This window comes from Lithobates pipiens, unplaced genomic scaffold (assembly GCF_037356315.1).
Source record: "Lithobates pipiens isolate NorthernLeopardFrog02 unplaced genomic scaffold, aLitPip1_a1.2 Scaffold_18, whole genome shotgun sequence".
NCBI lineage: Eukaryota > Metazoa > Chordata > Amphibia > Anura > Ranidae > Lithobates > Lithobates pipiens.
Genome location: NW_027507758.1, coordinates 50,526,568 through 50,538,577, shown reverse-complemented (window position 1 = coordinate 50,538,577; position 12,010 = coordinate 50,526,568). Strand labels below are relative to the sequence as shown.

The following is a 12,010-nucleotide window of genomic DNA, read 5'->3' as shown; positions in this document are numbered from 1 at the left end:
GATACATGATATATATTTTTATGTATGATTATTCACATATTCACTTATGTAAGGTCATTTTTATGTTACGGTTTTTGATTCCATAATTAGAGCAATTTCTACTTTTATCTTTTAAATTTAAATCACAGAGCCAATATATATCATTTTTTGGGGATCTGGCGCTATACCATCTATGCTGTAAAAATTTACTATGTATGTAGCGACACTACAGATGTTGGGAGCATTATCCTTTACCAGTGAGGTTATTGTTTCGGAGTTATTTTCTTTTTTATTCATTTTCCACTCTTTACTTATCCTTTATACTTAATTTACTCCCCTTGGCACATGCTGCGTTTTATTCAACACGTGTTTTACACCTTTCATTCTACTTTAACCTTTATGTGTATTTATTGTTCATTATTTTCTTTTCTTCAAAATATTCAATAAAATATATTGTGCCACAAAAATGTGGCGCATACACGCTACAAACCCTTTCAAAAGCTGAGCGGAAAGGTACGGACAGCGTGTCTCCATTGCCTTTATTATAAGTGATTAGAAGACTGTAAACTGATAGATGTGTGTGCTTAATCTGTCACTACGTCATTACGCCGAGGGGTCTTGATAGCTCAGCTTCATAATGGACACTGAATACTCTTTCATCAGTGTCATGGTCAGCCTCAATGCAACATATAATACACTCTTTCAAACAAGATATATGCTCCCCTGTTATGGGGATTCTCTGATAATTTCACATCTTTTCTGGCTGCTCAGGACAGAGAAATTGACCACAAAGGCAAGTTTGGCTTAGATAAAAAAAAAAAAAAAAACAACATTAATGGCTGATCAATATTGATCAAAGTTTAACACATTTTAGCTGTCGGTGATAACAACGCCGCTCCTTACCCAATCAGCATATCTGTGAGCTTTACAAAGCCAACATAAGCCAGCTCAAAAGCCCCTCTGTGTCTGGACTGCAGCAAGTGGTGCTTGAAATATTCCCCCATCTCTTTAATCTGGAAGAAAAATACATAGAAACGCCCAGTTACACAAAATCAAACTATTGTTGGTTTTTGACGTAATTACAAATTCCACAAAACAAAACTATAAAGTGGGTTTAATTTAAAAAATGCTTTACTCATAGCATACTGCAAAAAATAAAAAAAAATAATAATAATGCAGCGCTGGCATTTTTTGCCATGCAATGTTAAACTATGGACAATGCTATAAATTGTGGTATTTGGCTCCCTCTAGTGGTATAAACATGAAATTGTTTATTTCTCATTTCAAGAGCATTGAAAAAGCCTAAAAGGAAGTGACTTAATCGTTTTTTTCTTGAGAAAAGGATTCACCTACCCATAATGCCCACTCATCTTATCCATGAACACTGAGTGGCTGAACTGCATGCTGGGCAGGTAATAAAAGGCTCCGCGCAGCCATCTTCTTTTTCTTCTGGATGCGTGGCCTGCCTACAAGGATCTGTGAGGAGGTGTTCCAGAGAGCTGCGGCCTGCTCAGTGCAGAGCAACATTTGAAGCCACCAGAGACAGTATACACTAGAGCCTTCTGGAGCAGCGGTGTGGTCGAATCGGGGAGGATCCAGAGACATCTCACGGAACCAGACAGGGGTCCCAGTCGTTGTGCGGAGTGGTGCAGCGTGACAGAGCTGACTGTGGCAGGACTGGGAACCAAAGGAGTGGGGGCATTCATCTGTCTGGACCTGGTGTGGTGAGAGGGCTGTTGCCCAGAGGTTTTGTACCGCACTTCACACACTTAGACTGATCGCATAGTGTTGTTGGGACCGATAGTTCCGCGGAACAGTTCAGTTCAATAGAGTTACATATACATAGGCCAGAAGCCTGATTTCATTACCAAGTAACTGCCACTGGAAGTACATTACCAGGGAAGGAGTTCATAAATACTTTGCATAATTGAAGTTACTGTTTCATACTGTTTTACACTACTTTACTGGTTGGAAATCCTGCGGATTATAAATACTGCAGTATAAATGGCTAGCTGAAGAAAAGAAGACAAGAGACTTTATCTGTTACTGTAAGGCCTTACAGTTATTTTTACATAAACTGTAGGGGGAAATATTGAGTGATCATACTGCTTATCATCCTGTTTAAATACTGTGTGTATGACATTACAGATCTTTTAGTGTCTGTACAGCGTACTGAAAGTGGGGATGGTGCCGAGATTGAATCACCCGAGCATTAGTCCCACTTAGCGACACGCCTGCGGGGTGGGGCAATCCAGTTAACCATTGAGTTATAATCATTTATATTTGTTTGCTTCAGGGTTGTATTCATCCTTAACCTTGTGTTTATACTCAATACCTTTCAGTAAACTTGTTCTAACATCTACTTACAATACAGTGAGTTTGTCTTATTGTAAGCATGGAACCCAAAGTGTCAGAGGTAAGGGTAGCCCTGAATGTCTGGGATAGCCAGTGGGAAAATGAACAATTCAGCAGCTCCCAAGGGAGTAGTGCCCTATAATAATAATAGTTATCAGTTTTTATTAACCGCTTCAGCCCTGGAAGATTTTACCCCCTTCCTGACCAGAGCACTTTTTGGGATTCGGCACTGCTTCGCTTTAACTGACAATTGTGTGGTCGTGCTACGCTGCACCCAAACAAAACTGACATCCTTTTTTCCCCCCACAAATAGAGCTTTTTTTTGGTTGTTTTTATTTTTTGCGCTATAAACAAAGAGAGAGTGACAATTTTGGGGAAAAAAGCAATATTTTTTACTTTTTGCTATAATAAATATCCCCCAAAAAAAAAAAAAAAAAAAAAATATATATATATATATATATATATATATATATATATATATATATAAAAATTTCCTCAGTTTAGGCCGAAATGTATTATTCTACATATTTGTGGTAAAAAAAAAAAAAAAAAATGCAATAAGCATATATTGATTGGTGTTTGCACAAAAGTTATAGCGTCTACAAAATAGAGGATAGTTTTATGGCATTTTTATTATTATTATTTTTATTATTATTATTAGTAATGGGGGCGATCTGTGATTTTTATCATGACTGCACATTATGGCAGACACTTTTGACTATTTTGGGACCATTGTCATTTATACAGCGATCAATGCTATAAAAATGCACTGATTACTGTGTAAATGACACTGGCGGGGAATGGGTTAAACTAGGGGACGATAAAGGGGTTAAGTGTGTCCTAGGGAGCGATTCTAACTGAGGGGGGAGTGCTACAACTCACATGACAGCGATCACTGCTCCCGATGACAGGAAGCAGTGATCTCTGTCACGTCACAAGGCAGAACAGGAAAATGCCTTTTTACATAGGCACTTCCCCGCTCTGTGGCTCCGTGACACGATCGCCAGGAGACCGGCGGACATAGAGTCCACGGGTACAGTCACGCGCACCCGCTAACCCCGCCAATTAAAGGGGACATACGAGTATGCCAATTTTCTCACCACTGACATTGTGCCAATGTATATTGGCGGGCAGCAGTCAGCAGGTGGTTAAACAATGGTTGATATGCTCCTGGCGACGTCATCTCCTTGCATTCCATGGCGGCCCGGGCCGATTCTCTTGGTGGGGCCACAGGATGGATTGCGGCTCCCCTACACATCTGCCAGACCCATGGACACTCATTTTGGATGCCGGACTACACCTGCAACACCACCATATACAGATGAGCCTGTTTTTAAGTTGTCTCTTGTAAGTGCATTACTTACCTTGCCAACAAATTGCATTTAATATACTACACTCAGGTGGCACTCCCCATGTCTCCCCCTCCTTTAATGGTTCATATGCAAATTATGGTCTTACACAATTATACAAACCACTTAAACAGATAGCAATATTGCAAACGGAAGACAAGCTTCCTCAGGAAATTACATAAGACTGGCTGGGCATGCTTGCCAGACAAGGAAGGAACAATCAAGATGAAATGTGCAATGCAGCTTTTATGGGGCTCCTCTGGACGTACGATTCAGTAGACCTAAGAAAATAAGGACTTTTCTGGATTACCTCTCAAAATAGAAAAGTTTTGCGAGTTTGAACATTCAGAAAAATTGACAATGTCTTTTAGCTGACCTCCTTTCCCCCTTAAAATTGATTGAATTGAAAATCAAATTGATTTAACTGAAAATTAAAAATTGATTGAAAATTTAAATTGTGAAAAGTTAAAATGTAATATTAATGGAAAACTTCTGTCAGTTTGACCATTCAGGAAGATTGACGATGTCTTTTAGCTGACCTCTTTATCCACTTACGACGTGTGACAACTTAATTCTCAGAATGGACTGTAAAAAAATAAAGAATAAAAAATACTTTTGTGCATGAGCATTGTCATGGTGGAGAATCCACTTGTTAGGCCAGAGTTCCGGTCTTTTCCTTAAATAAGATTCCTGTAACCTTTTCAGAATTTTCAATGTGGGTTGACTGTTTTACCATCTTCTATGAACTCGCAGTGAACTATCCCCTTTAATTAAAAAACAAATAAAAACAAACATAAAAACACCAGCTTGGGTATACAAGGGTTTGGACTGTCCACATTTGTTTCCATCCTGTGTGTTTTTGCCTGTCCACTTCTTGCCTCATCGTGGACATCTTCCCGCCCCTCCTTAAACCATTCAAAAACACTTGATTTCTTCATGGAATGTTCATAATAAGCCTGTTGTAACACAGCTTAGCACTTTTTCCAATTTTCACACAAAATTTGATGTAGAACCACTTCAGCCCCGGGCCATTTTGCTGGCCAAAGACCAGACCACTTTTTGCGATTCGGCACTGCGTCGCTTTAACTGACAATTGCGCGGTCATGCGACGTGGCTCCCAAACAAAATTTACGTCCTTTTTTCCCCCACAAATAGAGCTTACTTTTGGTGGTATTTGATCACCCCTGCGGTTTTTATTTTTTGCGCTATAAACCAAAATAGAGCGACAATTTTGAAAAAACGCATTATTTTTTACTTTGTGTTATAATAAATATCCCCCAAAAATATATAAAAAAAAATTTTTCCCTCAGTTTAGGCCGATACGTATTCTTCTACATATTTTTGGGAAAAAAAAAAAATTGCAATAAGCGATTGATTGGTTTGCCCAAAAGTTATAGCGTTTACAAAATAGGGGATAGTTTTATGGCATTTTTATTAATATTTTTTTTTTTTTACTAGTAATGCCGGCGATCAGCGATTTTTATTGTGACTGCGACATTATGGCGGACACATCGGACATTTTTGGGACCATTGTCATTTATACAGCAATCACTGCTATATAAATGCAGTGATTCCTGTGTAAATGACACTGGCAGTGAAGGGGTTAACCAGTGGGTGGCAGTGTAGGGGTTAAGTGTTCCTAGGGGTGTGTTACTAACTGTGGGGGGGCTGGGCTTTCATTTAGTGAACACTGATCTCTGCTCCAATTACATGGAGCAGAGATCAGCGTCACTAATTGCTAGGCAGAACGGGGAGATGCTGTTTACAACGGCATCTCTCCGTTCAGCCGCCCCGTGAGATGATTGCGGGTATGCCCGCTGCGATCGAATCCGCGGGACCCGTGACCGGACTCACGGGGGTCCCGACCAGCACGGCGGCGGCGTGCTCGCGATGGCAGGGCGGCATTAAAGATTGGATGTACCTGTACGCCAATATGCCTGCCCGTGCCATTCTGCCGACGTACATCGGCGTGCGCTGGTCGGGAACTGGTTAAACTGCTGCTTCAGATTCCTGTCACTTATTTTCCATGTGAAGAGCATAACGTATAGACGTGTGGTTTCTTCTACTACTACAAGTAAAGAGTTGAGCCAACTGGTCTGCAACCCAACATGTCAGAGCACTCAAGTGCAAATGGCTGTGAGACTCATCACCATAGTGTTACGCAGCGGGCATTCCAGGAATTAAATTGACACGCCTTGCATACCTTGCAGCACTACCTTCTTCCTTCATTCTACCTTGCACAACCACAGAAAAATATCCAGTGCTTTCATGTATGGGGCACAACCTCCTACCATGATAAACTGATGTAGACACCTTATCTAAGGATTACATTTTTTTTTTTTTTAATACCAATAAACATGCCCATCTACAGGACATCTCCCAAACCTCTCCCATCTTATGGAACTCCCTACGCTAATCTGTCTAACTCCTACTCTGTCCACTTTTAGGCAATCCCTGAAAGCCCTTCTCTTCACACCCTATCCGGCCCAGCACTTGACCCTCCCTCTTAGATTGTAAGCTCTAATGAGCTTCCTGTATTGAAGTGTACTGTAACTGTACTGTCTGCTCTCATGTTTTAAAGCCCTGCGCAAACTGTTGGTGCTATATAAATCCTGTATAATAATAATAAATAGCACTATACGTGTCAAAAATTACATCTACTATGTCAAGCAATGCATAACTTTCTACTAACCAATATTTATCACTCCAATAGTAGCTACTTTTGTTAGAAGATACTCTCTCATGATCCATTTAATTTGAGTACAACTATTTCAAATAACCAAACAGAACATTCAGAAACTGCAAAGAATTCCAGGTTTGGAAAATAAACCAGCATGTCCTTGCTGCCCCTGATAAAGCCAGACATCTGTGCAATGTCAGTTTTTATAAAATACACAAGATCTCGGCATTCCTGATTCACTCACCGCTGCACGGTTGATAAGAGAATCTAAAGAAAATATGAATCACGTGTAAAAGAGAGAATGAATGGGAGAATGGGAAGAACAAATGATTGGAAAGATAAGGAAAGTTCAAGCTCACTAAATCTTGATAAACTAAAAGCATGGTGTTGGTACCACTTGGCCCTTGCTGATGTGGCAACAGGTACCAGCCACCATTCTCTGAGGTTCTTGAAGCAAGACAAAGCCAAGAATGATTATAAGACAACATAATACAGACATGGGGAAGCCGCTGACTTGTCAAAGTCCTAGAGCAGTGATGGCGAACCTTGGCACCCCAGATGTTTTGGAACTACATTTCCCATGATGCTCTGGCACTCTGCAGTGTAGTGGAGCATCATGGGAAATGTAGTTCCAAAACATCTGGGGTGCCAAGGTTCACCATCACTGTCCTAGAGCTTTGCAATTTGTCCTTGAGGCTTACAATTTTACAGCTTCTAGCACAGCCAGGAACTTGTTCAACATTCTACTTTTACGGTTGAGTGGGCAGAAACACAAACGTGACCAACTCATTGGCAGCCATGGTCTTCAATGATCATTTTTGTATACAAGGACCCTGCATTATGATCAGAATAAAAAAAAAAAAACTCAGCAATCCCTATTGTACTCTGGTCTAATATGCATGTCAAAGCCAAAAAATTAAAAATAAAAAGCCAGTGTATTTCTATAATACACCCACATTTCTCCGTGTTTTAGTGGAACTTAAAGCATAATTCCAGTCTCCCAGCCAAAATATTCCTGATCACATTATCGAGATCTTTGTTATTCAACATAGCTGCAATGAATATTGTTGGCCATGTGCACTGCAGAATTACTTACTAGATAATCATTTTTCTTTTCTCCCTCGATTCTGGTTGCCACCATGGAGGATGTGGGCAGCTGAAGCGGACCTGGTTTAATTTCCTGGATTTCATGCAGCTGGCTACCCAGCATGCACCTCTCGATCTCGCATGGTAAAAACACTGGGGTGCGTGCTTTGTTCTGCTCAGGAAATATCGCGATCGTACCAGCATTAGATGCCCGAAGGGATCCATGACATAGACCTCCCAGGAGTCAACCGGCCAGGCTGATGGTAATGTCGCCTAGGCGGCTGTGCCGGAAGTCGCGCTGAAGACTAATGAGAAAAAGGTACTTTCCTAAGAAATTTCACCATATGCAGCCAGCATTACATAACTATGGGTGCATATTACAATGTGGCAAATTCAAAAAATTTTGTGGAGCTCCGCTTTAATTTAAAAAAGCAAAGATCTGTTGTGTTAAAAGGAAGATCTAAAAATGTTAATTGTGTCTAAGCAGTACCGTAAGACCTCATTCACGTGAGCTGGTGGAGCTTCATGCAGGCAGCCCCTGTTTTTCTATGGGTATGTAGTGGCTCTTCAGACAAAGTTGGTTGTCCGAATGTCACAGGTGCTCGTAGACTCACCTCTGCTACATTATAACAAGTGATTTCATCTCTACAGTCACTGTATCCCCATAAGAGAAACATAGGTTGTCTGCATGAAGCTCCAGCCGCCTAAAGAAGGTCTTCAGTCACACTATATGGGCCACATCTTCCATGTTAAAAGAGAATTATGGTGAAAGGCTTTACTTCTCTTGTGGGTAACAGGAGTGCATTTAACTGTGCTCTTCGACAATGCTATCGACTGACATTACAATAACGTTGGAATCTATTAAGATACCAAATCAGCAGCTGGATTAGCCTCTCGGCTCCTGAGAGCCTGAGCCAGCCCCTTCCACTCCCTATAAGGTCTACATGTGCAATTACCTGTTTTATGCCTGCTATTCATCTCCCTTTTGAAGTCCTGAGACTGCTGATAGACACCGCCATACTGGATGTCAAGTTTTCAGTCCTTGTAGCTCAGAACATGTGTCAAACACAAGACCCGTGGGCCAAATCATGTGGTCCTTGCACCGAGGGCTTTTTTCAGCCGGAACGTGGTGGAACTCTGTTCCGCCACCTACTGTACACATTTTGCCGTCTGCTCCCTGCACACTACTGTCGCTTGTAAACACAGAAGCCTTCTGTGTTTACAAGGACACCTTTCCTGTTAGTTGCTCTAACAGATCCCTGTCTTCCTTGCACTCACAGTGGGGGACAAAGGAGATGCAGGTGCAGAGTGACATAGGGCATCACGTGGTAAGCTGCACTGTGATCCTCATCTGTGCCCGGTAAACAGAGACTGACCAATGATCTTCCTGCATGTGAGGGAGACAGAGCCCCCTACACTGCAGACGGTACTAGAGCTGAGCCGGGTAGGTGTGACACAAGGAAGCTTTTGGGGGTGGGTGGAAGAAATAAGAGCTCTGAAATGTGCGCAGATGAGAGAGGTGAGGGAGAGTGGAGCAGAGGTCACAGCTGTGGAGGGGAGGATGCTGGATGCGGAACAGCCTGTGAAAGAGAGGTTTACCTGTACACCCCTAAACCCTACACTTTAAGTAGTGCATTTCTCAATCCTGTACTCTGTACACAGCACACCCCTGAACTCTGCACTCAGTATGCAGTGCACCCCTGACCACTGCACAATGTACCTAGCACATCCCTGAACTTTACACTAAGTGCAGTTCCAGGGGTGCCCAATGTACATAGCACACCCCTGAACTCCACACATAACGGACTCCTGGTATTTTAAGATCATCCCACTGCTTGCCCACACCTACCATTTGATGGGGTTTCTGTTGGGGAGGGAGTTTCTGCACCTATTCTCAGAGAAGAAAAGCCCTGGATACATTTATATAGTCTTACAGATACAACCGGCCTCTGAGGGAAACCATAATGCTGGTGTGGCCTGAGGTGAGATTGAATTTAACACCCCTGGCAGGGGAGCTGGGCCAGCATAGAGAGCATTTAGACACTCCCATGACAGGAGAAAGCTATGATGTACAAGGTGGGAGGGGGCTGCATGAGGGAACTGACTCTTGAAGAAGTAAACTTTTCTAGCAAGTGTAATAGTACATTACAAGTGAATAATAAACTTGTTCATGGGGAAAAGAACAATACAAATTAGCAATAAAAATAATTGATCTTTCTGCGCTGTTACCCCCCTTTTTTTTCTTTTTTTTTTTTACATTGATGATAGGATAGACCAAATCAAAGGAAAAAAAAATCAAGTTTTCAGATGAGAGGCTCAAAGCATTAAAGCCAAAAGAATCAGCACGATGGCCAGGCAAATAGCATTTTCATCAGGACAGCAATGACTATGTGCATATTTCACATCAAGTTTCCTTTAACCTTTAGTATCACCGTTCCTGCCATTATCATTAACAGGCACTTTAAATATTTTTGTTTGACAGAATTTGTAAGGGAAAGAAAAATGTTCAGACGACACAATAAACGGAACTTCAGTTTGAAATAACAGCCGTGCGTGGGAATGGGAGCCTGTCTGTGGGACAAGATAACCTCACAAATACGCAAGCCAAATTAGAAGCAAAATGCTGAAAACACCTCGTCTTGTTCTCACGTCCAACCCATCATCTACTATTAAGCAAACCTTTACCATCCTAAAATACGAAAGTCTATGCTGCATGTAGCTTTGCATGCACATTCTGGACTATCATTAGAGTGATTGTAAAGTCTATTTTTTTTTCTTAAATAACAAACCTGTTATACATACTTACCTATTCTGTGCAGTTGGTTTTGCACAAAGCAGCCTGGATCCTCCTCTTCTCAGGTCCCTCTTTGGTGCTCCTGGCCCCTTCATCCTGTGGAGTGCCCCCACACCAAGTAGCTTGCTAAGGGGGCACCTGAGCCGAGTCACAATTCAGTGTGACCATTCAGACACTGAGCCCCGACCCGGCCCCTCTCTCTTCTGATTGGCTAACTTTGAATGATCAACGCAGGAGCCAATGGCGCCGCTGCGGTGTCTCAGCCAATCGTAAGAAGAGTCCTCGAAGGCCAAGGCGCTCGTGGACATCGCTGGAAAGGGATGGGGCTCAGGTAAGAATGTAGGGGTTGCTGAGGAGGCTGCTACACACAGAAGGTTTTATATTTTAATGATTAGAATGCATTAAGATTAAAAAAAACAAAAACAAAAAAAACCTTCCGTCTTTACAACCACTTTAACTGTGCAGTGAGGTTTTTTTTTTTTTTATAAACTTTCCACCCCATCCTGATTTTCTATTTTCCAACAGCTGCTGGTGACATAGCCAGGGCCTCGCAGCTGCCCCTTAGGAAGGCTACCTCACCAGTGCCTTCCAGGGAGATCCTGTTGGAAAATGCCAAAAGGACCTGGCATGGTCTGTTACTCTATAACAAACTGTCTTTGTATTGTATAGCCTGGTGGTCTAGGGTGGCATACCTGGTGGTGAGCATCCCCTGGTGGTCCGGTGGCATCCCTGATGGTCCAGTGTGGGCATCCTTGGGGGGCTGCACTGATTGAGGAGCAGCCAATCAAGGAAAAGCTGATTACTGGCTCTTCCTGTTTACATTGTGATCAGCCGTGATTGGACAGGGCTGATCACGTGGTAAAGAGTCTCCGTCAGACTCTCTACCTAGATCGGAGTTGCGGTGTGTCAGGCTGACACACCGCAACAACGATCAACACAATGCACGCCCCCGGGGATGCACAGCGACTTGATATCCTGCCGGGCATCATATGACGCCCGGCCAGAATATTGAAACCCCTTTGCTGACGTCCTATTGCTATATGGAAGGCAGCAAGTGGTTAAACAAACTTTTCTGGTTGCTAATGACAAGTGTCCCAGTGTCTGTGCTTTATAAGTAAAGTGCTGTTCTATACCTGATTTCAGAGCGCCACTTAGCGTTCAAGTGACCGGCCAGCTCGCTCTACTTCTGATCTAAAAACTATAGTGGGAGGGGCTGAGAATCCCTCGCTGACATTTATTTATAAAGACACTAGGACACTTGTCATTAGCAAACAGGAAAGTTTGCAGGAAGGGAGGGAGGGGGAGAGCAGACAGGAGACACAGCAGACGATGGAGTCATGTAAACAGACCGCGGTGTCAGGGCTCAGCAGCCATGATAAACCGTGGTCAGTTTACAGGGGGGAGGGAAGAGCCAGGCAGGATCAGGCAGGTATTTCAGGTGATACAGGGGGCCACATTACACAGCACAAGCACTGTGCTGTATAACATATTTTAAAGGAACAGGATCAATATATATATTTTTCTAGGGTAACAAACACTTTAAGAGTTCCCTTTACTGGAACTAACAAGACAAGCTCAACCCCGAACAACCCCACACCATAATCCCTTCTCCACCAAATTATTTTGACCAGTGCACAAAGCAAGGTCCATAAAGACATGGATGAGTGAGTTTTTTCAGGTGGAGGAATATGACTGGCCTGAACAGAGTCCTGACCTCAACCCGATAGAACACCCTTGGGATGAATTAGAGAACAGACTGCAAGCCAG

General features: G+C 42.6%; 1 protein-coding gene across 2 annotated transcripts in view; it reads right to left on the bottom strand.

Moving 5' to 3' along the window:
- The window catches only part of THADA (THADA armadillo repeat containing), a 930,763-nt gene that overhangs the window by 750,678 nt on the left and 168,075 nt on the right, over window positions 1-12,010 (bottom strand). For both annotated transcript variants that reach the window (XM_077485673.1, XM_077485674.1), the window contains exon 22: window positions 883-992. In XM_077485673.1, coding sequence (XP_077341799.1) covers window positions 883-992 — 110 coding nt within the window. The remainder of the gene's footprint in view (window positions 1-882; window positions 993-12,010) is intronic.